General features: G+C 49.4%; 1 protein-coding gene across 2 annotated transcripts in view; it reads right to left on the reverse strand.

Annotated features, from left to right (window-relative positions):
* Positions 1–14,947, reverse strand: part of SHANK2 (SH3 and multiple ankyrin repeat domains 2) — a gene marked incomplete at both ends in the record, with an annotated part of 372,055 nt that overhangs the window by 331,984 nt on the left and 25,124 nt on the right. For both annotated transcript variants that reach the window (XM_080911817.1, XM_080911816.1), the window contains 3 exons: positions 1,574–1,741; positions 2,968–3,119; positions 13,411–13,519. In XM_080911817.1, coding sequence (XP_080767943.1) covers positions 1,574–1,741; positions 2,968–3,119; positions 13,411–13,519 — 429 coding nt within the window. The remainder of the gene's footprint in view (positions 1–1,573; positions 1,742–2,967; positions 3,120–13,410; positions 13,520–14,947) is intronic.

Here is a 14,947-nt window from a genome sequence, read left to right on the forward strand (position 1 = left end):
ACACAATATAATAAAGGGACTGGAGCATCTCAAATGTTGGTATCACTGCAAAGTCCTGGAATGGGACCTCTGAGGGGCCTGAGAGATGACTGTACTTTGAAATGTATATATGGAGGCAGGGAGAGAGAGAGAGAGAGAGAAGAGAGAGAGAGAGAGATAGAGAGAGAGAGAGAGAGACAGAGACAGAGAAAGAGACAGAGACAGAGGGAGGGAAAGAGAGAGAGAGATATCCAGGGTGAAGTTTACAGAGAATCCTGAAGCCTGGTGAGTGACTGACACTGTAGCTGGATCCTGAAGGCATCTGGGATGGAGCTGAGTTTCTCTAGGTGCCCCTGGCTTCCACAAAAGATCCTCCGCAGATTGGGCAGGCCTCACCCCCTGTGGAGTCACCTGTTTCTCTAAAGTTTACTGGTTTCTTAAACACTTATTCCATCTTATAGTACTGTCAGAGCAGTGCCTAGAATAACTCTGAGTCAGCACCTAGTCCCACAGTCTGTCACCTAAAGTTAGGCACCGTGGGGAGAAGGTCCTTCACAGAACAAGCCTAGGACCGGCAGCCAGTCTCACATCAGCCACATGGACGAGATGATAATTATGCTTGCTGCTTGGAAGTCCCCACCCAGTGTACATAGGTGACAGACCAGGGCGGGAGGGCGTGTGATCCCTCCCTCCAGGAGAGGCAGGTGGCACAGGCATTAAGAGATTGATGGAGAGACTAGAAACCACGATGCACCACCGCCATATCAAGACCAGTGAGAGGCTATCTCTGCTCTCTTCCCTGACCTTCCTGCCTGTCTGCCCAGCGACCCAGACCCTTTCTCCACTAAGATCAAAGGCCTTGGCTTCCAGGCTATAATCTCCAGCTTTGGAGGACTCAACGTTCCTTCCACTAGCCCTCTGAGCCCAGCCACACTGCTTTAGCTCCACCCAGCCAGCCCCACCTTCTCAGAAATACTGGCTGTTCCAGTCTCAAAGTCGAGATCTGGCAATGGCTCCCATAGCTGCTTGGCTTGGGTACAGGGTTCAGGCTGAACTTGGACCCCTTTTTCCTACACCTGGGTCATAAGAAGCAGCCCTTCTAGAACCATCAGGCAGATTTTGTTTCTTGCCAGGATCATAGGTATCACACCCCCTGGCCCTATGGTTGCAAGGTCAGAGGTGACCCACCTTCTAGCCTCATGGTTACAAGGTGATAGGCAATGTGTCTCCCAGTCTCAGGATTAGAAGGTAATGGTTGAAAACCTCATGCCTTGTGCAAAATTATCAGGCCGCATTCTGGGTCCTGGTACCTTCTTTGCCATGTCCCTAGAATGTCAGGACCTGGAGATCACGGCTAGGGACACATACCTTCAGCCTCATCCCCACCCTAAGTAACAGTTGCTACAGATACCCAGCAGCCTCACATGGGCACCTAGCTTCTCCTGCAAAGTAGGAAATAGCCAGAAATGTGTCACATGTATACGCTGATGATTACTGTACACGTTTCAGGGCTTGGCACGCAGTTGTTCTGGGGGCTGGATCTGGCACGGCAGGGCAGGGATCTCAGCAGCGGGCATGGTGAGCAGAGCCATACCTGGTGGATCTCCTGCCAGCCATTTTCATCCTTGCAGCACACAGAGGCATGCTCGTGGAGAAGGAGCTCGCAGCAGTAAGGATCGCCCCCAACAATGGCCGTGTGATACAGTGCTGTGAGCCCGTAGCTGTCCTTGTAATCTGGGGAGGCGCCAAGCTCCAGGAGGGTCTAGGGGAAGAATTTAAAGTTGTCACTGGTCTCGTACACAGAATGAATTGAAGACACACGTGGACAGCTTCCCCACAGGCCAGGCTGAGTCATGCCTGGACACCTGATGTTTCCCCAACACACACAAAACTGCAGAGTCCTAACTCCTGATGGAAGTGACAGGTGATATTTGGGGATCAGGAACGGCACCTGCACCCAGATGAGAGACAGTTGGCAGCTGTGGCTCCTTGACAGGTTCCTGCTGGCACCTAGAATCCTGTATCCCAGAAGATAGCTGTAGAGAGCCACCAGGGTAGCATGTGGTAAGGAGAGCCATAGCATTTGAACTAACACACAAGGCAGTGAGTCAGGGGTAGTGAGCCTCTGGGCAGGGTCAGAAACATGTAGAATCTCTGGAAGCCTGTAGGAAGGTGTCGCCAAGGTGAGGCAGGGATAGCAGGAAAACTTCCATCTTGGATTAAGCTGCAGCCAGGAGACCTGGCTTCCTCATTGGGAACCACCTTCTCTCTGGAAAGACAAGGGCAAGGAGCAAAGATGTGGAAGAAAGGAAGATAGGGAACGAAGAAAGGAAGAGACTGAATGCTGCCTAGCAGTGGGGAAAAGACAGGCATGGGAGGAGATTGTGGGGAGAAGATTGTGGGGAGGAGGTTGTGGGGAGGAGGGTGTGGGGAAGATGGAGAAGATGGACCTGAGAAGATAAACCTGAAAAGACGGGCATGGGAAAAGGGGGTTGGGGTGGGAAGATGGCTGTGGAGAAGATAGGTATATAGAGGAAATGGACCCGGAAAGACAGACATGGGGAAAGGGAGTTGGGAAGATGGCCATGGGGAAGATGGGTGTACTATATGCCACATGGAAGTTCAGGAGAAGATGGATGTGGGTACAGCTATCTGTCTCTTAGAGATGCAGTGCAGCGGGCACCAAGGCTGCCAGTACTTCCACTGGACCTGAGGCCTCCTCCGCGGGACAAAGACAGGATTTAGCACTAACTCACGCATTGGAAACATGAGCCCTTCTGTGAACTAGAGGGATCAAGGTAGCTTAAGGCGGTTAGTTCTAGAAGCCGCTATAGCACAGAGCGGGCAGGAGTACGTGGTGCTTGGTTGCCCTTCTGAGCTCCAGTTAGGATAGGATTCATGGTTCCCTGGAGAGAAAACCATTGTGAGGACAGCTCGGGGACCAGATAAAGGACCCTGTTGCCCACACAAGGCAGGCTCAGGACATACCTTCAGGGCAACCTGGTTCCTCGTCCGGGCAGCCTTGTGAATGGCAGTCATTCCATCCCTGGAGCGGAAGTCCAAATGTGCACCCCCATTTCTGAGAGTTTTGATGACCTCCATGGAGTCACTGATCTGGGCAGCCAGGGTCAGGGGCGTCTCTGAGGGGACCAAACAAAAAGGCATTAGAACAAGTACTCTGAGGGTGCTGCCAAGCCCTACTGTGCGCTCCTCCCCATTAGTGCGTGAAGCTGAGCAGCTCCGTCTGTGAACCTATGGTTCCAGTTTCCCACACTGTCAGGTGACTCAGACAACCTCATGACAATGACAGAGTCACAACAGGTCAGACATGCAAATCAGAACAGCAGCAGCAGGGTTTCTATAGTGTGGGCCTTGGTGCTGAGTCCTGGAGAGTCCCAGCACACTCACTGAGGACAGAAGCCTGGGCACCATCTTGACATGTCCCTCATGGGAGCAACTGTCGAGAACTCTAATTGGACGCTGGGAAGGCCGCTACCCTTTCTCCCCATTTCATAATCCACGCGGACTCTTTGTGGCTGTCAGAAACTAGGCTGCAGGGATCCCACAGAGATAAGAACTGGAGTCCTCTAGGTGCCTTATTCAGGTGACCATAGAGCACCAGGACAACCTACAAGTTCCTTGACCCAGAGTGACCACACTCCACAGCAGTGGCTCTCAGTCTTCCTAATGCTGTGACCCTTTAATACAGTTCCTTATGTTGTGGTGATCTTCAACCATAAAATTATTTTGTTGCGGCTTCATAACTGTAAATTTGCTACTGTTATGAATCGTAATATAAAGATCATATGTGCAGGATATCTGATATGCAACCCCTCAGAAAGGGTCTTTCAACCCCTGAAAGAGTTGTGACCCACAGGTTGAGCACTGGTGGTCTAGACTCTCCATCTGGAGGCAGGAGAGGAAGCTCAGTGGGTTGGGTACCTGGTGCACAAGTAGAAGACTCTGCGTTCAGATCCCCAGTACCCACATAAAAGCTGGTCACAAGTGTGCGTGTCAGCTACTCCAGCAGAGACAAGTGGATCCTGAGGCCTTGCTGGCCATGTCCAGTCAAAACAGTGAGCCTCAGGTACCATGAGAACTCGCCCCACACAGATGTTTGCAACAGTGTCTTAAAATATTTTTTTTTTCTTTTTCATGTGTTGAAATCTCCTCAGTTTTAAAACCACTTTAGGATTTTGGCAAATACAGAGAGGCTGGTACCCAAACTTGGGTCACTTAACCTTAAGGTTATACACACACCATTACCCTAGATCTATCCTCGGAGTGTTGTTTCTGGGAAATAACTGGATGTATTCCAAGAGGCACCAGGAGGACAGGAAAGAGGCAGGTCCCTGGCACGCCAGCTGAGAGCTTCAGCCAGGCTACAGGAATATAGCACCCCTGGAAGGGCAAGGTGAAGACAGAAATAAGGGACTCAGAGCAGCAGCTAGAGGGTGCCTGTGTGTGTGTGTGTGTGTGTGTGTGTGTGTGTGTGTTCCATGTACAAGACAAGGAGTCTGACAAATCAAGCATATGCAGGGGCGGTCCCTCCCATGTCAGGCAACAACTATGGCAGTGAAAACCAGTATTTCTTTGAAGGGCTGGGCGACCTCTAGCAGGGTTCTTGAAACACTGATTTAGGAGGCTGAGGGGCCCCAGGATGGAAACTATAACACAGGAAGGAATAATGAGTGTATCAGACATGGGGACTGGAGATGGGGCACACAGGCTAGCCTGAACCACCCCAAGTGTGAAAAGCAAGACACAGAACAAATACGCCATGGGGGACTGCTTTCCAGTTTGAGTTCAGAGGCCACAGCGTCAGCCAGCCACTTACTTGTGAGCTGAACCTACCCCAGCACCAGGAAACACTTTCCTCCCTAATACCAGCTGTCCACATCTTCACCAGAGCAGCTGATGCCCACAACAGACAACCCCCCCCCCCAAGGTCAGGCCACTGGACGCTCTCTCATAGCACAAGGGGAGGGGAAGCTTAACAGGCCCAGACCTGAGATCCAGCTCCTCCCAGCTGGCCTTTTTTTGTATGAAATTCTGCACAGCTACATGTGGTCTCATCCAAGGTGCTATAAGGATACAAACTGAAGGTTAATGAAATGGGGCTCATCTATACAGATTGGGGACATTACCCAAGTCGGGGTGGGGCTTTGTAGTGATGCAGCTGTTTTAGGGTCATCAGCACTCCTATAAGTAACCCTTCACCAAGGCTCCTGTGAGTGACCCCCTCAGCCAGTGTCCCCTCACTGTACTGCTCCTGTCACTAAACCTGATTAAGTCATTGGTCTGGGATGGGCGTGGAGTTGTTTCTTTGCTCTGCCTTATCCAGACTGAACGGAAGTTCATTCACATCTTCCCAGGGAAAGTTAATGCAGTGCACAGACTGGAAAATAACAACAATAAAATATAACCAAGAAATAACACAATGCAAGAGTGATTTTCACAGCGTCCATCAATCAGGTTTTACAAGCAATCTAGAGATAATGCAGGCTGTCTGGAGATGTGCACAGGTTCTGTGTGACCTGAGTGTCCCTAGAGCTCGAGGGATCCTAAAGCCCATCCCTCAGAGACACCTGCATAAAGCGCACCCCATACAGAGACTGGGTAAGTGGCAGCAGGGGGGACAATTTCACAGATAGTTTCCACTGTGCCTTTTAGGAGGCAGGACATAACCCCCCCCACTCCTTATCAGTTGTCTGTGCCAACTGAGCCCCTTCCAAAACACACTTTATGGGACAGGCTCAGCAGGTGGGTCTTAGGGAAGAAAAGCTGCAGTCAGGGCCATGCTAGGGAGGTCAGCGTCACAGCAGTCGGTTTGGCCAACAACAGGAGCCCCCACCTAAGGTGAGAAGTCTCCTTCAGTTCTGTGGTCTTCCTCCCAGCCCCACACTTCCTCGTGTTTGCAGGGTCTAGGTCCAGTCAAGAAAAAAATACTGGACAAATGTAGACGGAGGTGCATCTGAATAATTACCCGACCAGTTCTCAAAGCTGCCAAGGTCCTCAAGCCCAAGTGACCATCAAAACCCTGCAGCCTATAGAGACATGGCTAGTGAAGATGACGCAGGCCCCCTGAAATCCTCTGACGGCAAGAAAACATTCAGGGAAAGTGAGAAAATCAGAATAGTGCATGGGCTTTGTAACACTCGCAAGTGGATGGATATGAGGGTCAACGGAGGCAAAATATGCCACACTCACGTCAAAGGGTAGCAGTGGGCGAGCGGGCTGCAGAAACTCCCTAAGCCAAAGCTTTTCTAAGAAAGGTTTATACAAGATGAACAACAACAAAACAAAAACCTGTGGGCGGGAGAGATCACTCTGCAATGAAGTGCACAGGCTGCTCTTGCAGAAGTTTTGAATTTGGTTCCCAGCCCGAATCAAATAGCCCACAACTGCCTGTAACTCCAGCTCTAGGGGATCTGATGCCCTCTACTGTCCTCTATGGGCACACACAGACACGCACACAGGCATGCACACACACACACATACTAACACATATACACATGGATAAAATAATTAAAGTTAAAAAAACTAAAACCTCAAGGCTCTTACATAGGGTGAGCAACTTAATACAAAGTCGCTCTGTTACTCATGGGCTTAGAGAAAATATTTCCAACAACAAACACAAATTATGAGATGCCGATATTCAATATACACAGAGAACTTGTAAACTCAACAACCCCCCTCCCCGAGTGGGCGAGTCATCTGAACAAAATTTTCAACAAAAAACTGGCAGATGTCGAGTTACGCGTGGAACACCAGTGTGCTGTGCCCCAGGTCCCTAGGAGACGCACTCATACCTCAAGGGGACTCTGCAGGGGTCAGGCTGCAGGGTCAGAATGGCCAAACACAAAACACTGAGCCCTTAGCCCTTGAGGGCAGAGGGCCCTGCTCCTCATCACTGGCACAAATGAGGCAGGGTGCAGCCACCTAGGGCGTCTTGAAGCTCAGCATCATCTTACAAAACAAAGCACAATGGGGCTAGAGAGGTGAGTGACTCAGTTAAGAGACTGTCCTTCTAGAGAACCTGGGTTCAATTACCAGCAATGACAGTTTTATGTCAACTTGATACAAGTTAGTCATATAAGAGGAGGAAGCCTCAATTAAGAAAATGCCTCCATAAGATCAGGCTGTAGAAAAGCCTGTAGGGCATTTTCTTAATTATTAATGGATGGAAAGGGCCCAGCCCACTATGGGTGGTATCATCCCTGAGCTGGTGGTCCAGGCTTCTATTATGAAGCAAGCCAGGGGGAACAAGTCAGTAAGGAGCACATTCTTCCATGGCCTCTGCATCAGCTCCTGCCTCCAGGTTCCTGCCCTGCTTGACCTCTTGTCCTGACTTCCTTCGGTGATGCTCAGTGATGTGGAAACCTTTTCTCCTGAACTTGCTTTTTGGTCATAGCATTTTTTCACAGCAGTAGAAACCCTAAGAGACACATGAAGGCTCACAACTGTCTGTAAGTCCTGTTCCAGATCTGATGCTCTCTTTTACCCATACAGGCAAAACAGCCATACATCTGAATAAGATCATTGTAATTTTCTTTTTAAATCAAACATTCTACCCAGCCAGTGCTCTAGGAGTTTCCACAAGAAAGTTAAAAATAATGCCTAAGCTGGGTATGGTAAGCACACACCTATTTCTCAGCACTCCGAGAAGCTGAGGCAGGAGGATTGCTTTGAGTCTAAAGTCAGCCTGAACTATCTGAGTGAGACTTTGTCTTAAAAAAAAATACAGAAGAATAAAATAAAAAGAGGAGAGGGAAGCCTATGTTTATAACTGTGAAAGATCTCATGGGATCATTTTTGTATTCTAAGTCAATAAATTAAAAAGAAACCTACTGACTAAGAAGGGTGTTATTTAGAACTACAAGGAATTCATCTAGGCTTACTGACATGGCTCAGTAGGGAAAGTGATTGCAGAGAAAACTTGGTAATCTGAGTTCAATCCCAGAGCCCACATAAAAGTGAAAGGCAAGAAATGACTCCACAGAGTTCCTCTGACCTCCACATATGTGCTCGGTACATATGTGCATGGTATATACACTCCCCCAACACACAAGTAAATATGTTAAAGAGACACAAACAGACACAGCTGAATGAAGCCATGTGACTGCACCATCCTGCCCAGCCCCACACTGACGTTGTAGGAAAGAAGGAGACACAGGCACACACGCCGTGGCTGGGGAAAGATGGCCAAGCACGTGCAGCGTATAGAGAATGATGGGGTCCCAGATGACGCTTGACAAATCCCACAGATCTGTGACCCCCCCCAAGAGTAGCTGTAGTGTAAACTCTGAGCCTCAGTTGTGACAAACACAGCACAGCAGTTTTGACTGTTAGTGACAGAGAGGCTGGCATAGATACATGTGGGAATTGTCCACACTCAGGGCTGGAGTTAATTAACTGATTATTTCTGAGACATGGTCTCAGGTATCTTAGGCTAGTTTCCAACTTGCTATGTAGCTGAGGATGGCCTTGAACTCTGGATCTTCTTGCCTCCCACCCTGAGTGTAGGAATGGCAGGTGTATGCCACCACAACTAGCTCAGCTGTTTGTTGTTGGGGCAGTAGTTGGGCTGGAACCCAAGACCTCAGACATATAGGCTCTGTATGCTCTGAGCTACACGCCAGCTGCCTGGTGGGACTTTTCTGTGACCCTAAAGCTGGTTCTTTATGGACCCTAGACCCAATCCCAGACTCAGTTCCTTCCCAGGCTGCCTTTCATGGTCCACCTTCCATATTTGATGAACCTTATCTTCTACCTACGAGCTTCTCATGCTTCTGTGGGAGCAGCGCATAAAGAAGGGCTGCAATAACTAGGTACTGCATCTGAGTTCTTGCCTAACAATACTCCTCTTTATTAGAACTCCAAGGACCAACCAGATGCACCCGGCTCACTGGGCGGGGGAGTATTTATGAACTGGCAGCAGGCTGCTTTCATTTGTGCATCTCTCGTCTGCAGACTCATGTTTATGAGGTCTCAGAACTCTGCTCCCTCCAGACAAGGCAGTTCCTGGGGTATTGATCATGTTCTGTGATTCATTGTGTGACAGACACGGACCATAAGTCATCAGACAGGCCCCTCCACTCCCCAAGTCACAGAGCTCCGAGTAAGGGGAAGCCGAATGTCCACAAAAGCTTCTAATTGGGCCGTGTGGGAGCTGAACGGGGCTCCCCAGGAGTCCACCACAGTCGTATGTGGGTGGAAACAGTGCCTCTCAAGGATGATAAAGAACTTAGCTAGAAGCCATCCCCACCCCCACCCCCACTGACAGCATCACTGCCTGGAACCTTTCACTTGGTGTGCTGCATGGGATTTTTATCAATTTGACATAAGCTAGTGTAGGCTAGGAAGAGGGACCCTCAACTGAGAAAATGCTTCCATCAGACTGGCTTGTGGGCAAGCCTGTGGCACATTTTCTTGGTTAATTCTAGATGCGGGAGGGTCCCACGGTGAGAGATGCCACCCTTGGCCTGGATCCTATAAGGCAGATTGACCAACCCACAGGGAGCCAGATGGTAAACGGCACTCCTTCATGGCTTCTGCTTTAGTTCCTACTCCAAGGTTCCTGCCTCGCATTCCTGTCCTGACTTCCCTTCACAACAGACCTCAACTGTAGGCTGCAAGAAACCGTTTCCTCCCCAGGCTGCCTTTGGTCACTAAGTTTATCACAGTAGCAGAAAGCAGACTAGGACCAGTGGAGACCAGGTCTTAGGAGTGAGTCCAGATGAACAAGGTGGCTCGAGGTGGTGTGAAAGTGACAGACTAGGATCCCCAGGGCTGTCAGTTTGACAGCCTTTCCAGGGCTTGGAGCTGTTATAATCTGACATCCCAGAAATCCCACCATGGCAGAGAGGGACCCAAGGACCCTTACACTCAGTTTTCTCTCCATGTTATTTAATGAAATTGACACTTCCAACAGCTACAGACATCTATTCTTGTTGATGTGGTTTTAAGTGGCAGGTCACCCCACCAGGATTCTCATGTCCCTTGCATGTCAATCAACCCAGAATGACTGCTGTCTCCATTATGGCTCCCCCAGTGCCAGTGCAGCTCACTCTGAGCTGCAGAGCTGAGGCTGAGGCCTTGGCCTTCAGGAGGAAACTGGATTTGACTCCCCATAGGGAGCAAAGGCGTTTGGTGTGCAGCGGGTCTGTTGTTCAGAGAATGACTCAGAAAGTCACTCAAACACAGCTTGGAGCTTCTGAAATGTGGAAGGAATAACAGAAGTTTGTTAGAGCTAGAGGAGACAAGTATCCGTCTGGAAAACAAGCGTGGGGCTGGGGAGTTAGATGGCTTTGTTGCTAAAGTGTTTGCTGTGCACACACAAGGAACTGAGTTCAGATCCCCTGAATCTATGTAAAAAGCCAGGCATGAGTGCATCCACGTATAACCCTGGTACAGGGGACAGAGACAGGTGAAAGCCTGGGGTCACCAGCCAGCTAGCCTAGCCCTGCTTGGGAGCAGCAGACCAGTGAGACAGCGAGAGACCCTGTCTCAAAGAAAGGGGACACAGACAGCTCCAGAGAAACACAAGGTTGCTCTCTGCCTTCCACACACACCTGCACCTGCACCACACACACACACACACACACACACACACACACACACACCCCTAACACAAACAACAGCAAAACTACAAATAAGGATTTCTGTCAAGCCCCCACACAAAACCCAAGCCCACTGGTAAGGGTTTCTAAAATGGTACCCATCCCCTCTCCAACCCCATATGTCTGCTGTGCTCTGCAGCCACATCTGGCTAGTCCTGCCTCTGTGGTGACTCCAGAACAGTCACCCTTGTCCAGCAGTGTGGCACAGGATTGCTTCTCTCCACGTTTGCTCGTTTTTTAAAATCAGCTAACAGCCACAGTTTACACAATTGCCTCTCAGTGTCTATGAAAGGCAAGGTCCAGGAGCCCTGGAATTCTCCCTCTCCCTCCCCTCCCCCTCCCCATCTCCTTCCCTCCCTCCCTCCCCAGCCCCCTCTCTCCAGACAGGGTTTTACTATATAGACTTAGCTATCCTAGAACTTGCTTTGTAGTCCAGGCTACCCTCAAACTCACAAAGATGCACCTGCTTCTGTCATCATGTCTGACTTTAAGTCATCTCTGGATTATTCCAAGACCAATAGATTCTATTAAGAAGTGAGTAGATGCAACAGTCTGCCTCTTAGAGTGCAATAACAGAAGAGATGACAGACATGCTTTTTTGGTTTTCTTTGTCAATCTCTTGTATGATGGTTTGTGCATGCTTAGCCCAGGGAATGGCCCTGTTTGGGTAGGTGTGGCCTTTTTGGAGTAGGCATGGCATTGTGGGTATGGGCTTTAAGACCCTCATCCTAGCTGCCTGGAAGCCAGTATTCTGCTAGCAACTTTCAGATGAGGATGTAGAATTCTCAGCTCCTCCTTTATCATACCTGCCTGGATGCTGCCATGTTCCTGCCTCGATGATAATGAACTTAATCTCTGAATCTGTAAACCAGCACCAATTAAATGCCGTCCTTATAAGAGTTGCCTTGGCTATGGTGTCTGTTCACAGCAGTAAAACCCTAACTAAGACACATGGTTAGATGGATCTGGGGTTTTACTGAAGATGAGCCCAACAGGTACAAGGCTGGTTGCATCTCAGAGAGCACAGAATAATCATCACTTGTGGGCTCCATGCTCTGAGCTCCAGGTCCCTCATACCCAGTGCTGAGAGGGCATTATCTCTTGTATTTTCTCTAAGCACCAGCTCCTTGCCCATAATTACTACCTCTGTTCTAGCTCCAGATGGGGCTAAGGGAGGCTACCATATGCACACCTCTGCTTCAAGACAGCCAGTGTCAACTGGGGCCTGCTTATTCTGGTCAGGACCTCCTCTCACAACCCCTTACCAGGACTCCTAATCTCTCCTCATATGTTGGATGTCACCACCATCCTCAGAAACCAGCCCTCTCCTGGTTCTCACGCTGCTTACAGATAAACCTAAAGAAACACAGAAGCAAAGAGGCAATCCAGTCCACATCAGGGCTCAGACTAGGTCATGCTAGCTAGATCAGTACCCAGTGGGGTTCACCTCAGCTTGAGGGGTCAGCCAAATGACAAACAAAATCCACACTTTATAAGACACCTCCATATCTTGTGCACATAGTAATTTCGAGGTGTGACAAGAAGCCATGGGGGAACCAGCAGTGAACCTGGGGTATCCTGGGAGGAGAGGGAGGGAGAGAAGGAAAGAAGGCAGGAAAAAGGATCCCACTGCTAAGGTCAAATCTCTCCTGTCCTGAGATCATACAACAGGCAAAACAGATCCAAAGTGCTGTGAAGAGTCCCTGGGTCTCTGCCTGCCACCCTTGGCTATATCATCCCTTGGCCAGTGTTCACCTGGGCTTAGGCTGAGCTCCACCCAGTAAAGCAGGAGATACTAGCAACACAGGAAGGCACTCTAAATTGTCCTAACTGGGGAAGCGACTGGGATCTTGTGGGGGCTCAGCAGCACTCCCCACAGCAAAGAATAGTCAGACTAGTTGTTAGTAGTGCAGAGGCAAGAGCCCTCTTCCCAACCTGTGCAGCTTTCTCCCAAGGATATTTCAAGCCTAAGGAGTTCAACACTCAGCAGAGAGTATAAGACATGTGCGTGCAGATGCCTGTCTGTGAGGAAGCCTGCATCCAGGCAGAGGGGGAAAAACCTAAGCATGCTGCCCTGATAACTGGTTAGCACATGAACCCTAGAGGCTCTGCAGAAGACCTCCAGTCAGTAGGCAATAGCCCTATACATGTAGGATACTCATTCACTTTCTTCTTTCCTAATACCTATGCAAGTCTACTGTGTGCATGCACTGAACCAGAGGCTCACACAGCAAGGAGAAAAGCACAGGCTCTCAGATCAGAAGTTACATGCCCGAGGAGCGTAGCAGCTAATTTTACATCAACCTGACACAAACTAGAGTTATCTGAAAGGAAGGATCCTCAACTGAGAAGATGTTTCATGCGCTCTATCCATGGGCATTTTCTTACTTAGTGGTTGATGAGAGAGGGCCCAGCCAATTGTGGATGGTGACTTCCCTGGGCTGGAGGTCCTGGGTTCTATAAGAAAGCAGGCTGAGCAAGCCATAGGGAGCAAGCCAGTAACTGTGGCCTCTGCACCAGCTTCTGCCTCCAGGTTCCCACTCTGTTAAAGTTCCTGTCCTGACTTCCTTTGATGATGTACCATGATGTGGAAACGTAAGCTGAATAATCCCTTTCCTCCCAAATGACTTTGCTCATGGTGTTTTATCACAGCAGTAGAAACCTTATGTAAGACAAGGAACCACTGCAAAGCTCAGGTAAAACCCAATAAAGCATAATAGATGACTGATGCAGAGGAACCAGAACCAAGGAATGGACGAATGCTTTACTCCCTAGGGTACAGAAAAGGCCTCCCTCATGAAACACCCACCTCCAGTCTCCAGGTCATGGAAATTGGGATCGAGGCCTCTGTCCAGGAGTTTGACCAGCTTCTCCACTGAGCGATGCTGGGTGTGGTCCATAAACTTCTTCAGATTGGCCTGGAGAAGAAACAAGACAGAAACGTCTTTGCGAAAAATGTATTTATAGGGGTGAGGCGAGGCTCAGTGGGCAGAGAACTTGCCTGGCATGAATGAGGCTCTGGGCTTGAGCCCAGTCCTGCATAAACTGGATATGCAGGTGCATACCTTTACTCCAAGCTCCTGGTGGAGCCAGGAGGATCAGAGGTTCAAAGTCACCCTTAGCTACATAATGATTTCAAAGCTAGTTGGGCTACATGATCTCATGCTGGAAAAAGAAAGAAGGGGGGGAGGAAGGAAGGAAGAAAAAAAGAGGGATGGAAGGAAGGAAGGAAGGGAGGAAGGGAAGAAGGAAGAAGATAGATGGGAAAGGAAGAAGGGAAGGAGGATCTTTATAGACTGTGGATCTTTATAGACTAAGAGAAGATTGCCAACTAGGAGGCACTGGCCTCCTTTGCACAGGGCACTGCTTACCGTAACCCCCACCCAACTACCACCCCGGCTCACATGAGGCCAAGCATGAGATCAACACATAGCCAACACCATGGGCCTGTCCTGCATGAATGTCTCAGAACCCTGCTGTTTGGCATCTTTGTACCAACATCTCAATGTCTGTCCCTGCAGAATTCTCACAACGAACTGTAATTCCTATATAATGACACTAGGGGCCTCTGAGTCATTGAGGTGGAACCCTGATGAGTGGGGTTCATAACCATCCAAAGAGGTCCCAGAGTGCTTATTCTATCACCACTGAAAATAACCCGGGTACCCCAAAATCAAAATTGTATCTGAGTTGTCAGAAAGTTGAGGGCCCTGAAGCTGTGGGAATTCCAGAAGTTATGATAGCTGCAGAAGTGAGTTCCACCATATTGGGAGCAAGATGCTCTCGTGTGGAGAAAGAGCAGATCCCTGGGGCAGGGTGACAATTGACAGTCTCTGGGACTCACTCAGACTTCCCACTCCATTCTCAGAAGGAAGACTGAGGCTGAGAGTCTCTTCTGTAAAGAGGTGGCTGCTGAGCCCCACCCCATGAGCCCCAGATCAAAACAGTAACACCTGCCCTCAGGGACACCTAATCCAGGATGAAGGTCACAAAGGTCAGCCACAGGACCTGAGTCTCCCAAGCCTGCCTGACTCTTCTATTAGAGAAGTTACATCTGTCCTCAGCAGATTGCTCAGCTGCTGGATCAGGAAGAGCCCAGAATCTCTCTCTAGGGCCTCACTGTCATTCTGACCCATAGTTTCCACAGCACAGGATGGAAACACTGTGAGTTTTCACCTCATGATGTTCCTGGGCCATCCAGACACCTGTCATTGGCTGGATTCCCACCCAAACATCTTGCAGTCTGGGGTTAAAACAAATGTCCAAAATGGGGGTGTCATTTAAACTGTGGGCATTTACTCACGGACACCTTTCTTTAAAGCCACAAGTATTTAAACCTACACATT

The sequence above is a fragment of the Micromys minutus genome (assembly GCF_963924665.1).
Source record: "Micromys minutus genome assembly, chromosome: 2".
Classification (NCBI taxonomy): domain Eukaryota; kingdom Metazoa; phylum Chordata; class Mammalia; order Rodentia; family Muridae; genus Micromys; species Micromys minutus.